This window comes from Aotus nancymaae, unplaced genomic scaffold (assembly GCF_030222135.1).
Source record: "Aotus nancymaae isolate 86718 unplaced genomic scaffold, 86718_ANA_hifiasm-v0.15.2.pri h1tg000010l, whole genome shotgun sequence".
Taxonomy (NCBI): Eukaryota; Metazoa; Chordata; class Mammalia; order Primates; family Aotidae; genus Aotus; species Aotus nancymaae.
In genome coordinates this window covers 27,562,169-27,583,585 of record NW_026988421.1, presented here as the reverse complement: position 1 = coordinate 27,583,585, position 21,417 = coordinate 27,562,169, and the positions used below count along the sequence as shown (strand labels likewise).

At 42.0% G+C, this 21,417-nt stretch overlaps 2 protein-coding genes across 3 annotated transcripts in view; both read left to right on the top strand.

The window, feature by feature from the left end:
• Positions 1-5,348, top strand: part of AS3MT (arsenite methyltransferase) — a 166,674-nt gene extending 161,326 nt beyond the window's left edge. Inside the window, exon 11 of the mRNA XM_064373917.1 lies at positions 5,278-5,348. The gene's annotated coding sequence lies outside the window, so the exon portion shown is untranslated. The remainder of the gene's footprint in view (positions 1-5,277) is intronic.
• The window catches only part of CNNM2 (cyclin and CBS domain divalent metal cation transport mediator 2), a 161,239-nt gene that overhangs the window by 120,231 nt on the left and 19,591 nt on the right, over positions 1-21,417 (top strand). For both annotated transcript variants that reach the window (XM_064373914.1, XM_064373915.1), the window contains exons 2-4: positions 5,278-5,421; positions 9,908-10,045; positions 12,357-12,526. In XM_064373914.1, coding sequence (XP_064229984.1) covers positions 5,278-5,421; positions 9,908-10,045; positions 12,357-12,526 — 452 coding nt within the window. The remainder of the gene's footprint in view (positions 1-5,277; positions 5,422-9,907; positions 10,046-12,356; positions 12,527-21,417) is intronic.

Genomic DNA, 21,417 nt, shown 5'->3' with positions numbered 1-21,417 from the left:
TAGGCTTGTAGACACAGCTGCCTAGAAGGGGCTCTGAGGCAGAGCAGAAGCTGACTTAGACTGCCAAGTTAATAAAGGGCCAACAGATCCACAGGGCCAAAATCAGTGTCTGCATAAGTGCTGGGAACTTGATCAGATGCTGCCCTCAGAGAAGAATGTGGTTGGTTGTGTCTGGGTGAACTCACCCAACTTAGTATTAACTAAACCTTATTTAAAGCTCTTACACACACACCCCCACCAAGAAAACACTCTTATTAAACATAAATTATACAGAAATTAGCTGATTATGAAGTTCCCAGATTATGCCTACTTTGGCTTCATTTATGGATATGTTTTAGGTACTCTGAACACTTTGGATTGGGAAAACCAACATTGTTTGAGACATGCTCTTACTTTTTTTTTTTGAGATGGAGTCTTGCTCTCACCCAGGCTGGAGTGCAATGGGACGATCTTGGCTCACTGCGACCTCCATCTCCCAGATTCAAGCGATTCTCCTGCCTTAGCCTCCTGAGTAGCTGGGATTACAGGCACCCGCCACCATGCCCAGCTAATTTTTGTATTTTTTAGTAGAGACGGGGTTTTACCATGTTGACCAGGTTGGTCTGGAACTCCTGACCTCGTGATCCACCCACCTTGGCCTCCCAAAGTGCTGGGATTACAGGCGTGAGTCTTCACGCCCAGCTGCTCTTAATATTTTAAAAGATCTTTCTGAGATTGAAATGCATCTTTTTTATTTTTTATAGAGATGAGTTTTCACTATGTTGCCCAGGCTGGCCCCAAATGCCTGGCCTTAAGCAATCCTCCTGCCATGGCCTCCCCAAATGCTGGGATTACAGACATGAGCTGCTGAGCCCTGCCTAAGGTGCATCTTCTAAGCACTATGTACATTTAATAATATTGTGGGGTTTTTTCCCTCTAAGCTGGTAATAAGTTGATGGTGCCTTAGAATTTAGGAAAAAACATTAATTTAAAAAACGAGCATTACCACTTAGTGATTACCCAGTGGATTCCAGGCAGTGTCTTTGCTGGGTACCAGCATTATCTCTGATCTTCACAACAACCTGTGCAGTAGCAATTATGAGGCTGACTTTAGAGATGAGACTGAAGCTCAGAAAAGTTACATTGTTTGCTCATGGTCTTCTGCTAGTAATAGCTAATGAGTGGCCTGCTGGCGTTCAAATCCAGAACTGTTCGACCTAGGAGTTCATGTTCTTTGCTTGCCATCCTGGTCTCAAGTGATCCATCCCCAAAAGCACCAGACCTTAACCTATGTATGCCTAGTGTTCCAGGATTGGAACGCTAAGCTTGTGGAAGTTATTTCTATTCTACTGCTCAAAGTCATTACTAAGGTCTGATTTTTCACACACAAAAAACTTGCAAACTTTGGCATAAATGGGTTAAACTTTTTTTTGGTCTTAGGATCCCTTGAAACTCTTAAAAATGATTGAGGATCCTTGAACTTTTATTTATATGGGTTATATCTTTTGATATTTACTGTATTTGAATTAAAACTGAGACATTCAAAACAGTTGACTTAAAGGACAATAATCCATTACATGCTAATATAGTGTTTTTAATGAAAATAATTATTTTCTAAAACAAAAATGGTAGAAGAGTGCCATTGTTTTACTTTTTGCATGTCTATCTAATGAAGCCAAATGGAAGGCAGCTCGTTCTGTCTTTTGCATTCAGGCTGTGCAGTATATTGTGTTAGTTGAAGTATATCAGGAGAATCTGGCCTCACACAGGCATGTATTTGGAAAAGCTAGGAGTATTTTAATAGCTTTTTTGGACAGTGATGGGTATTCTTCTCTGATACTACATCAAAACTCCATAAGTAGTAATTTCTTAAAGGGTAGTTACAATGTAGAATCTGAAACTGTACCAGCGGACTTTTTTCGACTCCATTACATTAACATCGTTTCGTCTGAAATCTTTAGAGAATAATACTGAATAAAATATGCAGGTACTCCTACTTCCAAATAATATATGTAGCTAACTCTCCTACTCCAGGACGTAGAGCTTAACTCCCACCCTTGTATGGGTGGACTAGACTTAGTGAATTGCTTTCAAAGAATAGAATTAAGGAAAGGGGAAAAATTAGTAACTTTCCAGTGGAGAAACCTGGGAAACACAACCTTAACCAAGTGATAAAGAAGGTGAACATCAGCAGTGATGTCATATAACCCCTGACGTGATGTAACTAGCCAACCTATAACCCAGTCTAATCATGGGCAAAACATCAGACAAGCCCAAAAAATCAGAGGACATTCTGCAGGATACCTGACCAGTACCCTTCAATATTGTCAATGTCATAAAAAGCAAAGACCAAAAAACTGTCACAGACCAGAGAAGACTAAAGAGGCATGACAACTAAAAGTGGTATGGTGCTCTGAACCAGATAACAAAACAAAGAGGACATCAATAGAAAGTCTGGAGTGTAATGATAATGTACCAATGTCAGTTTCTTAGTTTTGACAAATATATCATGGTAGTGTAAGATGTTAACAATGGGGGAAACTGGGTGACGGATATATAGGAACTCTCTGTACTCTCTTTGCAACTTTTCTGTAAATCTAAAATTATTCCAAAGGAGAATTTTTTAAAATCCATTGTGCTGTCTTGTACTCCGAATGGATTGTGTACCCATGCATGATTTTGTAATATCATTGCCATAGTCACTTGGAAAATAATTGGTTCACTGAGTTATATGGATTTTCAAAATGTTGACCGATTGCGACATTCAATATTTTCAAAAATCATTTAATATTGCCAGCAGTCTCATCAGAAAAGTCTTTGACTGTTGAGAGCTGTTACACTTGTGGGGGCTACAAGTCTCCCAAAATTTTAATTAACTTTTTTTTTTGTTTGTTTGAGATGGAGTCTGTCACCCAGGCTAGAGTGCAGTGGCATGATCTTGGCTCATTGCAACCTCCACTTCCCAGATTCAAGCAATTCTTCAGCCTCAGCCTCCTGAGTAGCTGGGACTAAAGGCACATGCCTCCATGTCCAGCTAAATTTTGTATTTTTAGTGGCGATGGGGTTTCACCATATTGGTCAGGCTGGTCTCGAACTCCTGATCTCGTGATCCACCCGCCTCGGCTTCCCAAAGTGCTGAGATTACAGGCATGAGCCACTGCGCCTGGCCTTAATTTTTTCTTTCTTTTTTTTTTTTTCTTTGAGACAGTCTCACTCGTTGCCCAGGCTGGAGTGCAATGGTGTGATCTTGGCTCCTGGGTTCAAGTGATTCTCCTGCCTCAGCCTCCTGAGTAGTTGGGATTATAGGTATGCACCATTATGCCCAGCTAACTTTTTTTTGTATTTTTAGTAGAGACGGGGTTTCACCATTTTGGCCAGGTTGGTCTTGAACTCCTGACCTCAAGTGATGGACCCACCTCGGCCTTCCAAAGTGCTGGGATTACAGATGTGAATCACTGTGCCAGGTCTTTTTCTTCTTCTTTTTGAGAGGAAGGCTTGCTCTGTGGCCCAGGCTGGAGTGCAGTGGTACAATCTCGGTTCACTGCAGTCTCCGCCTCCCAGGTTCAAGTGATTCTCCCACCTCAGCCTCCTGAGTAGCTAGGCTTATAGGCACATGCCACCACAAAATCCAGCTAATTTTTGTATTTTTAGTGGAGATGGGGTTTTGCCATGTCAGCCAGGCTGGTCAAGAACTCCTGACCTTAGGTAATCTGCCCACCTCAGCCTTTCAAAGTGCTGGGGTTATAGGCGTGAGCCACCACACCCAGCCAGTAGAAAATTATAATCTTCTATTGAAAGCTCAAATTTTATCATTGGTAGTACACACTGCCTATTGTTTTTCTTGATGTGACACGTTCATTTTTTGAGAAAATGCCTGACAAATACCCAAGTCTACATAACCATAGGTTGTCTAGTAGTCATTCTTTCAAGTAAAAACAACATTCAACAAAAAAGGGGCCAGTCCAGCTTGCAAGTCAATCACAAAAGTGCCTTTCCTCAGCACAGCTGCCATACTTCAGAATTTAACAGAAATGTTTCATGGCAATTCCCAGGCTACTGTCATATAGACTATCAAAAAACATAGACTCAGGTCAGGATTTAATGAAATTAATATTGACTGCTTCGGCAAGAACTTTTTTTTTTTTTTTTTGAGAGAGTGTCTTGCTCTGTTACCTAGGCTGGAGTGCAGCCGCTCCATCGTAGGTCACTGCAGCCTTGAACTCCTGGATCCTCCCACCTCAGCCTCCCAGGAAGCTGGGACTATAAGCATGTACCACCATTCCTAGCTAATTTTTCTGTTTTTAGTAGAGACAGGGTCTCACTGTGTTGCCTAGGCTGGTCTTGAATCCCTAGGCTCAAGCAGTCCTCCCACCTGGGCCTCCCAAAGCTCCGAGATTACAGGAGTGAGCCATGGCTCTCAGCCAAGTACATTCTTAAGAGAAGCTGACTTCCTTCCCTTTACTGCACATGTGTTGTGACAGAGAACAGTGATCACTAAGTGCAGCTTCCTCCCACTACCTCCATCTGTGCTAAGGTGCCTTTGCACTATTGGTTCAAATATCCACACAGTGAAAATGGTCAATAGCATCTTAGTATCCTTATGAAAATAGTTGAACCTCACAGACCACCTGTAAGGGTCTTGGGAATCCCTAGGGGACCACTGACCACACTTTAGAACCACTCTCTTAAAGTAGCAGTTGCTGAAAGGTTACGCAGCAAGAGACATTACCATTAGGAAGCAGAGAACAGTGGTGCAGTGCAATGTTTGTCGAGGGTGATGCTGTTCTGGCATAACTTTCTGGCTTTTATTTTTTTATTTATTTATTTTTTTTTTTTTGAGACAGAGTTTCGCTCGTTACCCAGGCTGGAGTGCAATGGCGCGATCACGGCTCACCGCAACCTCCGCCTCCTGGGTTCAGGCAATTCTCCTTCCTCAGCCTCCTGAGTAGCTGGGATTACAGGCACGCGCCACCGTGCCCAGCTAATTTTTTGTATTAGTAGAGACGGGGTTTCACCATGTTGACCAGAACGGTCTCGATCTCTTGACCTCGTGATCCACCCGTCTCGGCCTCCCAAAGTGCTGGGATTACAGGCTTGAGCCACCGCGCCCGGCCTCTGGCTTTTAATAGCTCATGAAGTTCTTCCATTTATTTGTGATATCTCAGTACCATTTTAAAATGCAGAAACAGATGTGGTAATTCTGCATCTGTGTTTGCTGGTGTTTTTACCATATAACATATAATATGTCATTCAGGAAATTCAGAAAGTCACTTCCTAAACTTTTTCTTTTCTCTAAAGGTAAATCTCACCTGGCTATCGTGCAGCGGGTAAACAATGAGGGAGAAGGGGATCCGTTTTATGAAGTTCTGGGAATTGTCACCTTAGAAGATGTGATTGAAGAAATCATCAAATCTGAGATTCTAGATGAAACAGATTTATACAGTAAGTAGCATTGTCTGAGTGTATTTCCTGAAACCTTTGTTTTTTTTTTTTTAATTGTGTTGTGAGTCATCTGACATTTCTCCAGTTCTGCCTCTGTTTATAATGATACACTATGTGTGTAGGCCATGCACAACCTGTCGGTGTATTCCAGTCTCGTGATCGGAAGGAGCAGACTGTGCAATGCGGTGCATTCTTCTGAAAAGGCAGCTGGCTTCTAACCACTGATGAGGGCATTACTTGCCTTAAACAGAAAACTGCTGTTGGTTTTAAATTTTATTTCATATATGTTTAGAAAAATAGTTCTCTACTGAAATTTCATTTTATACAACTAGGTAAATTGTTTTCAGATAAACTTGTGTTTGTACTTTTCATAATTCAAGTACTCTATAAAGTGAATGGAAGGCCAGGCACAGTGGCTCACACCGGTAATCCCAGCACTTTGGAAGGCTGAGGTGGGCAAATCACCTGAGGTCAGGAGTTCAAGACCAGCCTGGCCAACATGGTGAAAACTTGTCTCTACTAAAAATGCAAAATTAGCTGGGTGTAGTGGTTTGTGTCTGTAATTCCAGCAACTCAGGAGGCTGAGGCAGTAGAATCACTTGAACCTGGGAGACAGAGGTTACAGTGAGCCAAAATTGCGCCACTGCACTCCAGCCTTGGCACCAGAGTGAGACTCTGTTTCAAAAAAAAAAAAAACCAGTGAGTGGGATTTGTTAAACTGATGGATGACAATACTTTCTTGTTTCAGAACCCCTGGGTAAGGGGTGGAAGTGAGATTTGTAAGTTTAGTTTGCTGGGGCAGCAGGTTTGGGGTGTGGGAAGCAGGATAGGGCAGGGTACACAGTAAGGATGTGTCTTTCCTGTCTCTGCTTCTCTGCCTTCTCTTTTGGGGAAAGTGAGAGTGGGGAGTGGCTTGGATCAAGGCAGGGGGAGGTGAGTATGGATACCGTATTTGCCCAGGTGTAGACTTGATACTGAGCTGAGTGTTGAGCTAAATCCTGTCTCATTAAAGTATAAAACATGATTGCGGGACTGGGAAGCTTAAATCTTCCTTGGCTGCACCCTTAGCAATGCTCAAGGGTTCCATAAAGCCAGAGATGACCCAGGCCTGAGATGTTTGGGGGGATCCCAGGGGTGGGATAGAGAAAGAGCATCTGAGCCCTGTGTAACCTGCCTGGCATTAAAGCATGACTTGGTGGAAGGGAAGTGGACTGTCCCAGCTTCCCAACAAGCTGGTCATTCGGGACAAAGTCTGCCTTGCTCAAAGCAGGGGTGGTTTTATTCAGTCCCGCTAGAGGGAAACATCCCTCATTTTAAAAATGAGAAAGTCACTGGGCGTGGTGACTCACGCCTGTAATCTCAGCACTTTGGGAGGCCGAGATGGGTGGATCACATGAGGTCAAGAGTTGGAGACCAGCCTGACCAACATGGTGAAACACCATCTCTACAAAAATACAAAAATCAGCTGGGCATGATGGCATGCACCTGTAATCCCAGCTACTCAGGAGGCTGAGGCAGGAGAATTGCTTGAACCCAGGAGGTAGAGGTTGCAGTGAGCTAGGATCGTGCCACTGCACTGAAGCCTGGGCAACAGAATGAGAACCTCTCTCTCAAAAAAAAAAAAAAAAGGTAAATAAATCTGAGAAAGTCTTCCCCGAACCCACAAAAGAAAAAAAATTACATTTAATTAATGACTGTCTTCTGAAAGTGTATCCTGTTTCACCCTCACATCTGAATAGCATTCTTAAAAAAACACCCTTTCCCAAGTATGTTTTGTTCTTTCCTCACTTGGAGGGTCGTCAGAGGTCTCATAGTAGAAAATACTATTTGTGTCTTTATGTTCATCCTTCCTCACAAGTGACTATTTGAAAACTGAGTGTGGGCCAGGCGTGGTGGCTCACGCCTGTAATCCCAGAACTTTGGGAGCCCAAGGTGGATGGATCAGGAGTTTGAGACCAGCCTGATCAACATGGAGAAAACCCCATCTCTACTAAAATTACAAAATTAACCAGGCATGGTGGCACATTCCTGTCATCCCAGCTACTCAGGAGGCTGAGTCAGGAGACTCGTTTGAACCCAGGAGGCGGAGGTTGAGGTGAGCAGAGATCATGCCATTGCACTCCAGCCTGGGTAACAAGAGCGAAACTCTGTCTCCAAAAAAAAAAAAACTGAAGTGCAAACGTAGGAGCTCCTAAATGGCAAATCGCCTTTCTAATAATAAGTACTACCCCTGGGGAAACATACAGAAACACACTCTGTGTTTTTTTTTTTTTAGATGGAGTTTCGTTCTTATTGCCATGCTTGAATGCAATGGCGCGATCTCTGCTCACCTCAACCTCCGCCTCCTGGGTTCAGGCAATTCTCCTGCCTCAGCCTCCTGAGTAGCTGGGATTACAGGCACGTGCCACCATGCCCAGCTAATTTTTTGTATTTTTAGTAGAGACGGGGTTTCACCATATTGACCAGGATGGTCTCGATCTCTTGACCTCGTGATCCACCCACCTTGGCCTCCCAAAGTGCTGGGATTACAGGCGTGAGCCACCGCGCCCGGCGCACTTCAGTTTTATACAAATATTAGTTTAACTTCTTTTAACCCTTGATAGGACTGATTTCTTACGTAAGTATTGCCTAATATGACTTACTGGCTCAAGATGCTGGACTTGTGATTTCAGGTATATTCTGTTTTTTTGTTTTTTTTTTTTGAGACTGAGTCTCACTCTGTTGCCCAGGCTGGAGTGCAGTGGCTCGAACTCAGCTCACTGCAACCTCCACCTCCCAGGTTCAAGTGATTTTCCTGCCTCAGCCTCCCAAGTAGCGAGGATTACAAGCACCCAGCACTGTGCCCAGCTAATTTTTGTATTTTTAGTAGAGACAGGGTTTTACCATATTGACCTGATCTTGAACTCCTGACCTCAAGTGATCTATCTGCCTTGGCCTCCCAAAGTGCCAGGATTACAGGTGTGAGCCACTGTGGCCAGCCAATTTCAGGTATATTATTAAATCTAGATAGAGATTTTGAGTGACAGTTGTTGCCATTAGAAAATTATTTTTAAATTCTATATTGATTTTGCTGTCTGGGTCTCAAAAAAGTTGAGATAGATGAAAAGTGGAAGTTGCGATTGCCTTCTTGGGAAAAGCCTAGTAATTGATCTGTTTTGCTCTATGCAAGAAACAATAATGCAGTGACTCAGTTCTTGGGAAGGAGCAAGCGATTGGGGTCTTGTCTTTAAGCTAGTTTTTTTCTTGATCATTAGTTTGTCCTGAAAAATACTTGAAAGATGGTTTTGCAGGAGGTATCTTCCAGGTCAGGAGCTGGCAGACCACAGCCCGTGATTGCCTGCCCTCTTATTTTGTGTGACCTGCAAGCTAAGAATGTCTTTTCACATCTTAAAATGGTTGAAAAGTGGCCAAACAAGGTGGTTTATTTCTGCAATCCCAGCACTTTGGTAGGCAGAGGCGGGAGGATTGCTTGAGCCTAGGAGTTCCAATACTAGCCTGGGCAACATAGTGAGACCCTGTCTCTACAAAAAATTTAAAAGTTAGCTGGGCGTGGTGGCATGTACCTGCAGTCCCAGCTACTTAGGAGGCAGAGGTGAGAGGAACGCTTGAGCCTTGGAGTTGAGGCTGCAGCGAGCTGCGATTGTGCTGCTGCACTCCAGCCTGGGCAGTAGACGAAGAGCCTATCTCAAAAAAGAAAAAAGAAGAACAATTTCTTTGTGACATGCAAAAATTATATGCACTTGCAGTGTTCATAAAGAAAGTTTGATTTGAAAATAGCCATGGTCCTTCATTTTTCTAAACAGCAATGTGGAGACCGTGGAGACCCGAAGAACCTAAAATACTGACTCTCTGGCCCTTTTCAGATGAAGTTTGCTGACCCCTGTCCAGATCCCATTCGTATCTGCTTGACCATGAGGATCTCATGGTCTGGAGTAGCAGTGAAGCAAACAGATATTATTAAAACACTGCTCTGCAAAAGCATTCTTGTTTCTTAAGGGGATTTTGTTTGTGTGTTGTCTTTTGGCGGAGGCAAGGGGCCTCTTATAGGCAGGGGCACACCTCCCTGTGTGTACGTAGTGATGGTCCTTTGCTGGAGTATGCTGACATTGAGCAGCAGTAGACTGTGCACCCCAGCTGCGCACCCCGTTGTTGTGTGCGTCTGTGGGTCCTGTGAGAGGTTTTTTCTGCTTTTGCCTGATGCTGTGCTCACAAGGGCCCTCTATAGACCTTTCTCTAAAGCACGTTCACTCATCAGGCTGCCTGCAGTCACTCACTGCGGACTGCGCAGTGCCCAGGCTGCCGTGCTGATGTGATGAGGATCTGGCTCTCCCTCTCTCCTTTGCTGTGGCATCTGTACATAGAGCACCTGCATCTGGAAATATAGTCCAGCCTTTCCAATATATTTTGGCTTTTTAATTTGAAAGGGGCCCTGATCTCATGGTACACATTTTCTTATTTTTTTTCTCCCTTTTCATTCCTCTCTTAGCCGATAACAGAACGAAAAAGAAAGTGGCTCACCGGGAACGAAAGCAAGATTTTTCTGCCTTTAAGCAGACAGACAGCGAGATGAAGGTTAAAATATCACCACAGCTCCTCCTGGCCATGCACCGTTTCCTAGCAACAGGCAAGTGCAGCTTATCACAGTTTGCGATCTCTACCAACCCTGAAGCGTGTTTCTCACCCACCACTGACTGGGGTGGGCTGGGGGTGGACGCTGGGAAATGGGGTGATAAGTAATGCCACTTTTGTGTTTTGTTTTTTGTTTTTTTGTTTTTTTGTTTTGTTTTGTTTTGTTTCTTTTTAAATTCTCTCCTCTCCTGTGTTCAGTGTCGGCATGAACCCTCTGAGACATTTACCAGGGGTGGACCAGTAACTTAAAATTGGTCTGAAAGGTAAGGATGAATGTTAGTGCCACACTGCATGTGTACAGTAGGTCAGGCCATCTCCTTCCAGCTAGGTCTGTGGGAGAGCCAGCTGGCGGAGCAGGCTGATGGTGCCAGCCTGGCACTAGTTTGTTTGATGGACAGTTGAGTCCAATCTCTTTTCAGCTTGTCCTGGAAGCACAGTTGGACATCAATGGTAACATAGGGGCTGTGATTTGCAAAGAAGAAAACTAGGTTTTCACAATTAAATCTTTATCTTTTACGGTTTGAATAAAATCAGAAATTCTGAGAACTTTGATATGGATTTCTTGATGGCCTCCTCAGATTGGATTAACTTGAGCCCATTCCAGGAGGCAAGTGTTCATGTTATTTAAACCACCAACCCAGCCGGCACTGACTGCTCCAGAGAGGTCAAGGTTGAATGGACTTGAGAGACTGATCAACCCTTCTCCCATCCCCAAATGCTCTGCAGGGTTGAGCTCTGGTGGCCGGGGGAAGTGTGAGAAAGTCTGAAAGCACCCAGTGGCTTTAGAAGACATCAGTGTCCCTGCTAGGCAGCCAGTGCCTTTCATCTGCACACAGTAAACTTAAACCATGTTTAAAAGAAGGCTAACCGCAACCACGTGACGGAATGCTGTGTAACTTAAGGTCGCGTTCTTGGACACATGGAAATGCTCACAATGTAATATTCATCACATCAGAAAATTCTCGTAACTTAACCCAAAGTGGGGAAAAACAGGATCTAAAACTGTGTACTTTAAGATTAGAGTTGTGTTTTTTGTGTGTACACACATGTATACAGGAGCACACATACCTAGGCATGGCACTGGAAAGACATGCTCACTAAATTGCTCAGATGGTAATCTGAGTGGTTGGCTTACAGATAATTTTTATTTTCTCCTTTCTTTTTCTGTATTCTAAAGTTTCTGTAATGTACTATCTTATTACAAAAAAGTCACAGTAGGGAACTTACAGCTTTCATAAATAATTAGAAAATAAAAGACAATGTCTTTCACTTCTTACTGTTTTTCTAATTTTCATAATACTGTTCCTCATCATTTAAGAACTACAAATTAAAACTAAACATCTAGGCTGGGCATGGTGGCTCATACCTGTAGTCCCAGTTCTCTGGGAGGCCAAGGCATGCTGATTGCTTGAGACTAGGAGTTCAAGACCAGTCTAGCCAACATGATGAAACCCCGTCTTAACTAAAAATACAAAAATTAGCCAGATATAGTGGTGGATACCTGTAATCCCAGTTACCCTGGAGGCTGAGGCAGAAGAATCGCTTGAACCCGTGAGGCGGTTGTTGCAGTGAACCAAGATCATGCCACTGCTCTCCAGCCTGGGGAACAGAGTAAGATTCTGTCTCAAAAAAAAAAAAAGTCTAAAACTAAATTTCCTACTCTGCTTCTGCGATATCATGGAGCCCAGTTGCAGGATAGCGCCCTTCAATCGGTAATTTCTGTTTTTGTTACTTAAAATAAAATGCTATCTTTGTAAATACTTTTGAATATTACTTTTTTTAAAAATTAGCATGTTGATGTGTGCACATGCCCTGCTCTTATTCCCAGTCTCAACCCTCTTTGTTCCCCACATTCCTCGGGGTAGTTGAGTGGGAGAGGGAGACGTGGGGCACCTGTGTGTGTGCGCTGGCACTAACTGCACCCGATGTTCCTGACCTTGGCTTCTTCCTTTGGCTGTGGGTCGACAGTCAGACTGTTATGGCTTGTTGAGGGGCATCCCCGCACTCAAAGAGCCCGCTTGCGGTTGATTTTCATTTCTGTCAGTCAAATTAGGGTACTTTGATGAGGACTGAAGTCAATGATGGGTTGAAAGGAAAGAAGTAACAGGAACAAATGTGAGAATTCAGCACTTTCTAATTTCTCCCAGGTAATCTGTCCCCAGTGGATCACCAAACGGAAGCCTCGTCCATCCATATGCTATCACTTCGATTCCAAGTATTCTTATCTAAACACCTTAATTACTATTAATAGTATAATTTTTTCCCTCCGTTTGAAATGTAATATCAAGTTGTGTTTATATCTATAGAAGTAGAAGCATTTAGCCCATCCCAGATGTCAGAGAAGATCCTTCTAAGGCTGCTAAAGCACCCCAATGTCATCCAGGAACTGAAGTATGATGAGAAGAACAAGAAAGCCCCCGAGTACTACCTCTACCAGCGCAACAAGCCTGTAGACTACTTCGTTCTCATTCTGCAGGTCAGAAGAATTACTCAATAGTGCTTTGCTCTCACTGAGTACCCATCTTTTGGTTTGGTGTAAGTGAATGGGTGTCACCGTGTACATACTGAACCTTTTCTATATAAGGGGTAGGCTTAGACATGGGAGAATTGCATCTTCCTGTATTCATATCTGTACAGTAATTCTAATATAAAGCAATGCCAATAGTTACTTTAATGTTCAATACTAAAAGGTACTTAGTAGGCTGGGTGCAGTGGATCATGCCTGTAATCCCAGCACTTTGAAAAGCCAAGGTGGGAGGATTGCTTGAGGCCAGGAGTTCACACCAGCCTGGGCAACGTGGCAAGACCTCATCTCTACAAAAAAGTTAAAAATTAGCTGGATGTGGTGGCATGCACCTGTGGTCCCAGCTACTTGGGAGGCTGAGACAGAAGGATTGCTTGAGCCCAGGAGGTTGCCATATTCGTACCACTGCACTCCAGCCTGGGTGACAGAGCAAAACCCTGTCTCAAAAAAAAAAAAAAAGTTTGGGGGGATGTACTTAGTGATTGCTGAGTCAGATGAAAATGGTGAATTCAATTGTTAGTGTTTTTTGAAGAGTTTGGGAAAGTTTACCTGTACATGCCCCTATCTCTGGGTTTTTGAAATTTCAGTGTCACAGGTTCTTTGGTCCTCTTAATTTTCCTTTTTTCCATTCTTCAGTAGGACTTAAGCTTATACAGCTTCTTAGAGATATCTTAGCATCTCTTCCGTTAACACCATTAACATAATCCGTTTGTTACTGTCTTTATTCCTGGTTACTAACCAAACTGTTCTATAGAGGAAATGATAGGATAATTACAGCCTCTTACAGCAGGGTAACTGATTCCTTCTCACTATAACATAATTCAGTAGATGAGGTGGGAAGGTCAATTCATTCTGAACTTCCTTTGAGTGGCTTTGGTGCTTGGGTTGACAGGAGGCCTTGTTTTATCACAGTCTCACTTAATAGAGGTCTATCCTTGGCATGGAGGCCAAGGTGGATAAAATTATCATTTTATTGACTTCTTATACCTCTTTATTGAAGAATTGCTTTAACCAGAAATCTGAGTTTATTTCAGTACAGAAATATTATATTGAAATAATATTCTTGTAGTTTGACATTTACACATTTGATCAGATGTGATCAAATGTGTAGATTCAAACTCGGAAAAGTGTTGTGTTCATGTATGACCCCATGTATGGGCAGCATTGTGGTGTCTGGAAGCGGGAGTGAGGGGTAGGAAAATGCCAAGGGTTAGTGATTACCTGTCACTTTCTTACAGTGCTTCTTAGAAACTTCTGTTTGCATATTTACTAATTTAGTATCCTGATTCATCTCTACGTTTAGTTTTCCTCCATTGTTTTTTTTTTTTTCCTCTCTGGAGATATATATGCTTGAAACTCTGAGGGCACTGTTGGGAATTTAGTTTACTGTAGTGAGGGAATAAAACATGTTTCTCATAAGAGTGAGATGTGAGTATTCCTTAAGCCTGAAGAAACTCTGGATTACACTAAAGACTGTTACAGGAGGATTTAGAAGACTGACATTGTGAATTTCAGTGGTAATATTCAAAACTGTGGTTTTCAGTTGTCTACTTTTGTATGGTTAGGGCTTATGAAGTTGTGATTCAGAACTGCTTTATTGCTATATAAGAAAGCCATGGATCTAAAAATATTAGGGAAAAGGGACTTCATAATCTCTGCCCATTTACAAGTAAATCTTTTAAGATATTTTTGACAAGACATGTATGTATATTTACCTGTATTTGTATACCAATTTGTATTAAATATTTATATAAATGTGATGAGATTTTTGAACTGTTAGGCTGAAAATGCCATGGGGGTTTTGTAAGTAGTGTATGTGTTTGATGAACAGATGTGTGGTGAAAAACATGATCTTGCAGACTTAGCCAGTTACCTAAGGTACCCAGAGAAGAACAAAATGAAATGCTCTCACAGCCTCTGTCAATCTGGCATAGCTACCATCATTACAAAGCATATTCTACCTATTATGTCACTAAGCCAGCATTGGAAGATCATACCACCTTAGGGAGCATGTTCCACTGTGGGGTTGTTTTTATTTTGCTGTTTTTTGTTTGTTTGTTTTTCAGATGGAGTCTCACTCTGTTGCCCAGGCTGGAGTGCAGTGGCATGATCTCGTCTCATTGCAACCTCCACTTCCCAAGTTTAAGTGATTCTCTTGCCTCAGGCTCCCAAGTAGCTGGCATTACAGGCGCGCTCCACCACACCTGGCTAATTTTTGTAATTTTAGTCAAGATGGGGTTTCACGTTGTTAACCAGGGTGGTCTTGAACTGCTGACCTCAAGTGATCCACCTGCCTCAGCTTCCCAAAGCACTGGGATTACAGGTGTGAGCCACTATGCCCAGCATCTACTGCATTTCAAGGGCACTAAATGAGAAGGAAGCAGTGATATCTGCCTTCTCTTCCTGGCCTCGGTGTCAGTGAGGTGCTCTCCTTGCACTTGAGGGAAAAAACCCTTTGAATAATTGATGATAGGAATAAAATTGTAAATAGAAACACATCATTTTTTACTTTAAGCCCTAGATAAGATAAAATCTATTCAATGAAAATTACCTAAGTAAACAAGAGTATTTTGTAAGCTACCATGTACATACCTCCCACCACATACGCATAAAAAAGCCAAAACTTCAAGTTTTATCTGAAAAAGTAGATCTTTACACTAAAATGCATTTCCAAATCAATAAAGACAGTTATAAAAGCACAGTAAATCATGGAAAAAACTTTATTGGCTCTGCAGGCTTTAAATAACTTAACAAAATACATATAAAGTAGAAATAGGAGCGTAATTTTGGTAGAAGTGTTTTTCCACTATCATAAAAGATCAGGCATACTAAAAAAAAAAGTTATAGTTTTAAACTGAATAACTTGTAAAATAGAATTAACAAATTTGGAGAAAATTAAACATAATCAAGAGAAGTACACTTTTAAAAAAGCTTACATGGGCTGGGCGTGGTGGCTCATGCCTGTAATCCCAGCACTTTGGGAGGCCAAGGTGGGAGGATTGCTTGAGGCCAGAAGTTTGAGGTCAGCCTAGACTACAGAGCAAGAATCCCTTCTCTACAAAAAAATGTTTTAAAAATTAGTCGGGCTTGGTGGCCTGTGCTTACAGTCCCAGCTGTTCAGGAGAGACAGAGGCAGGACTGCTTAAACCCAGGAGTTCGAGGCTGCAGTGACCTATGATTGTGCTACTGTACTCCATCCTGGGCAACAGAATGAGAATGTCTCAATGAAAAAATCTATGTGACTCATAAAAATTGAGTACTTATGTTACAGTGTACATGCTAGTAAGTACAAAAAGATAGAAATTTCATAAAACTATCTGAATCTATCATCATGAAATAAAATTAGAAATAAAAAATACATAAAAGTTCTAGGCGTGGTGGCTCATAGCTATAATCCCAGAACTTTGAGAGGTGGAGGCAGGTGAATCACTTGAGTCCAGGAGTTCAAGACCATCCTAGGCAACACAGTGAAACCCTGTCTTTACAGAAATGCAAACATTAACCAGGAGTGGTGGCAGCTACTTGGGAGGCTGAGGTGGGAGAATCACTTGAGCCTGGGAGGCAGAGAGGTTGCAGTGAGCAGAGATCCTGCCACTGCACTCCAGCCTGAGTGACAGAGACTCGCTCTATATTCAAAAAAATTAGATAAATTTTTAAATAGAAAAGGCCATATATTTTAAAAAACTAAGCCATGTTAAAATTGTGATAAATTCTCTTATGTAGGTTTATATATTCAAGACACAGAACACAGTGTATAATATGCTCTCATTTTTTTGTAAAAGAAATAAACATGCATCTACATGAAATTCTTCAGAGAGTTACCCGAGAAACTGGTAACAGTGAGTCTAAGATGGCAACATGGAAGGCTGGAAAGAGAGTGGAAGGAAGACTGGCCTGTTCCTTGTGTAGTTTAAATTTCTCACCATGTGCATGTGCTGTTTAAATAAGTAATTTAAAAATAGAATTAACGGCAAAATAAAAATCCTAAATAGCAACTGAGTTAGAGAAAAACATATAGAATATAATAAAATATACATAGTATTACAGTAAGAGTCGATTATTAAATAATGTAAATACCATATAGACAAAAGTTTTAAGAAATCTTATTCCTCTAAGTATTGAAATAAGAAAAAAATTACTTTACGTAGAAAAAGAACAAAGCAACAGACTGAAAAACAACAAATTAGTAAAGATTGTTATATAAACTGGCTGGGCGTGGTGGCTTGTGCCTGTAATCCCAGCACTTTGGGAGGCTGAGGCCAGCAGATCACTTGAGGTCAGGAGTTTGAGACCAGCCTGGCCAACATGGCGAAACCCTGTCTCTACTAAAAATGCAAAAATTAGCCGGGCGTGTTGGTATACATCTGTGGTCCCAGCTACTTGGGAAGCTGAGGCTCAAGAATTGCTTGAACCCTGAAGGCAGAGGTTGCAATGAGCCGAGATTGTGCCACTGTGCTCCAGCCTGGCCAATGGAGTGAGACTCCGTCCCCAAAAAAACAAAACAAAAATAAATTGAAAATTGAAAATGCCTTATAACCCACAAATACAGTCAAGATTTGGTTATTTGAAAAGATGAACAAAGTTAGTGTTCTATTGGCATAATTGATATAAAAGAAAAAAAAAGTTTTCTCCTCCCCCATAAAAGCAGCTAGAATAAAAAGGATTTGCTAGAAAAAATATTCAGACTTCACAAAACTCATAATTTTATGTCATACAAATAGAACAAGATGGCATGATAGTCAATTGCATTCTTTAAGGCATATGAGCTTAATCCTAAAATCTGATATTATAGGTCAATCTCACTTGTCAATATTGATGTAGATTTTCTAAATAAAACCGGTAGCAGAGAGCAAGACATAGCCAAGGTTATTCACTGTGACTGTGACTCAATTGAGTTTATTTTAGGAATGCAGTGCTAGTTCAATATAAGAACAACAAAACCAAAATATGTCATGTTAATTGGGAAAGCAGTAAAAAAAATTCTGATATTTGTATCAACAGATGTCAGAAAGACAGTTGACAAAGTTAAGCATAGAGAAAATAGATACCCTGTCCCCTCAAATTTTTAACTATGAATGGTGGGAAAAAAAAGAAAAAGTACAATAAATAAATCATATCATAAACTAGCAGCCTCCCATCTAAATAAAATACTGTTTTACAAAGCTATCTATGCAAATATATTTACAGCAAATCCATTATAAAATAGTAGAAGCAGTGTACGTCTGGCTAATCAAAGTGAGGTGATAATATGAAGGGTCGCTATGTAATAAGGGAAGAAGTGGAAAGAACGTGCAAAAATGTCAAAAAAAAAACAGTATGTTCACAGTAATTATAACTGTTATGAACCATTTTCCTAATAAAAATAGAGTAATATGTCTGAGCACGGAGGCTAATGCCTGTAATCTGAGGACTTTGGGAGGCTGAAGCAGGCGGATCACTTGAGGTCAGAAGTTCGAGACCAGCCCGGCCAATGTGGTGAAACGCTGTCTCTACTAAAAATACAAGAAAAAAATCAGCCGGGCGTGGTCGTGCATGCCTGTAGTCCCAGCTACTTGGAATGCTGAAGCAGAAGGATCGCTTGAACCCAGGAGGTGGAGGTTGCAGTGAGCTGAGATCATGCCACTGCACTCCAGCCTGGGCGACAGAGTGAAACTTCATCTCAAAAAAAAAAAAAAAAGCAATAGATCATTGTATAATTTATACAGTTGGTGAGGACTTGGTCCTTTAGGAAGTAAAATGCCTAAATGATCTAATAAAAAATAGTATGATTGCTCTTCCACAGCACATAACCAGCTTATAATTTAGGAAACATAAAGAATAACTAAGAAATATATGAAAAAGTAAGGAAAACAAAAGGAATACCTGTTTTATTTGCCTTAAAGGAATACTTTTTTTCCCGCTTCTGGAGTTAAGTTTTTTTCGTTGGTTTCATGCCCCAAATTAATGTTCCTCCCTCACTCTTCCTCATTCTCTCTGCCTCCCAGTTCATCCACGCTTTTTTTTTTTTTTTCCCGAGACGGAGTGTAGCTCTGTTGCCAGGCTGGAGTACAGTGGCGTGATCTCAGCTCACTACAACCTTCAGCTCCCCACCTGGTTCTAGCGATTCTCCTGCCTCAGCCTCCTGAGTAGCTGGGATTACAGGCATGCACCATCATGCCCGGCTAATTTTTGTATTTTTAGTAGAGACGGGGTTTCACCATGTTGGCCATGATGGTCTCGATCTCCTGCCTTTGTGATCCAAAGTGTTGGGATTACAGGTGTGAGCCACCACACCCAGCCCATCCACACTCTTTTTTATAGTCTCTGACATGGATTCAAAAGGGACTTTTCCCTATAAATGGGGATTGTCTCCTTGTGGAGATGGCAGGTGGCATCTTCAAATTTCTGCAGCCCTTAACAATACTTAGTATGCTTCCACCTGATATTAGAAGGAGAACTTAAGCTCTCAATAGCAGCCTCCTCATGGGTTTTGAGTTGCATGGTCTGTGTACCCCAGTGTCATAATGGATCCTTAATTTTGAGGCAAGTACAGATAACACACCCATTTTACTTGGACATCCAGCATTGAACCTTTTGTTACACTAAAGTATATGTCCATGTAAAATTGGCTAGGTGTAAGCTCCTTTTGCTTAGAACTCTCGTATATAACTATAAACCAAAACAAACTATCAAGTGAATCCATTCTCAACGTGTAGATATTTGACTGATCCGGAAGCACCCCTGTCCCAGGGCTGTGGAGGCTGCTGCAATGCAAGCTCCCTTGCATTCAGCACAGCTGGGCCTCTGTGTGTCCAAGATGACTGCGCCCTCTAGCCCTTTGACAAATTTGAGCTACTTTGAATGTTTCTATAGTGTGTTATGCTACTGTTTGGCCTCCACTGGGTGTGACTGAATTACTTTCCTGTTAAATCCCACTGTGTTCCCTACTCATTAGCTCAGTGCTTGTCACACTTCAATGTGCAGAGGATTCACCCATGGATCTTGCTGGAATGCAGATCCTGCTTTAGTAGGTCTGGGATGGAGTCTGAGATGCTGCGTTATCAGTAAGCTCTCAGTTGACAGTAGCAAGGCTTAGCTGTGGTGCTCCAAGTGGTACCATGTGATGCCAGAGTGGCTAAGGCAGGTGCTGCCACTGACATCTGGTGGTAGTACTTGATTGGAAAATGATCAACCAGATGGTCCAAAATGTGTCTAAATTAATTTTGACTATCAACATTTTGAAAAGTAAATTTGGCAACCTTGCCGAGTTTGGCCACTCCATTGCACACTCCAGACTGAAAGCATTGCTAGAGAGTGTCGGGGCATAGGTCTCCCCAGGCTTTGAGTGGGCATCTTTGGGTGCCACCACTCACTCTTGGTGAATACAACCTGGTCTTTGTGCCCCTGGCATCTCATCATCATCTCCTTTTAGGCCCCCCTCCCCCGCCGAGTACTTTGTGATGGCGATTGAAAAAACAAAACTTGGGCCGGTCGTGGTGGCTCACGCCTATGATCCCAGCACTTTGGGGGCCGAGGCGGGTGGATCACAAGGTCAAGAGATCGAGACCATCCTGGTCAACATGGAGAAACCCCGTCTCTACTGAAAATACAGAAAATTAGCTGGGCATGGTGGCGCGTGCCTGTAATCCCAGCTACTCAGGAGGCTGAGGCAGGAGAATTGCCTGAACCCAGGAGGCGGAGGTTGCGGTGAGCCGAGATCGCGCCATTGCACTCCAGCCTGGGTAACAAGAGCGAAACTCCGTCTCAAAAAACAAAACAAAACAAAACAAAAAAACTCGACAGTGAGCAGGAGACCAGGTTCAGTATGTGGCGCATGGGGAAGTCCTGCCTTGGAGCTGCATGCACTGATCCTCGGGCTGGCGCTGTTTGCACCAGTATGTTTGTGCCCATGCTACCTAGGGGAGCTTAGGATTCCCCTTTGAAGCTGGGCATGGCACAGGCTGTTGAGTGGTTTGTGGACACTTAGAAACTTTGAGAAGAGGTTATCTGATACCTTTGTCCAAAGAAGGGCAGGATACTGTGATAGATGCTTTACTCAGGAAGCCAACTTCACTGGTCCAATGAGGCCTTCTTCCAAATTCGTCAGTTTATAAGCATGAAGCCCTACTTCCCTCTGGGAATTCGTGGAATTTGTCATGTCCTGTCCTGGTTTTTTTGGTGATATGCTCCACTAAACTTAAAAATATTTCAAAAGTAAAATCAATATGGAGCCTCCTTATATGGAAAAAGTTATCTGAAAAGACACCTAATGAATTTCCAGCTAGGTAAGCCATCTCCCCTGGACCCTGATTTGTATACTGGTAGGGTTATTTGAAAATGAATCGTTTTTGAAACCACTAACGCATAAATGAACAAAAGATATGTTTACCGGATATTTTTAAAACTTGCCTGCCAGAAAAGCTTAAATCCTATAGAGAGGGATGTAGAGGGTGGGCAGATCCTATAGAGACAGATGTAGGGGGGTGGACAGGTTTTAAAACTCTTGGAATGTAGAGTCATAGAATGCTATTATAGAACTGAAAGAACTGCAGGTACCCTTAAATCTTTTGCAATTTTATATGAAGTAAAATTATTCTAATGTGATGATTCTTCCTAAGTGCTAAGATATTTTAACAAATTTTTTGCCAGTTTGAGGCAAAATGAGAAAGACAGTTGCAATGAGCTTTTCATAAAGCGAGGTGTATTCAGTTTGAAGATCTGATATTCTGAAGTTATATTTTCTAAATTTGAGGGGATAAATGTCTGGTTGTTTATGAAATGATGCTAACAGTAGATAGCTGATTTTTGTTTTTGTTTTTTGAGATAGTATCTCAGTATTTCGCCCAGGCTGGTCTTGAGCTCCT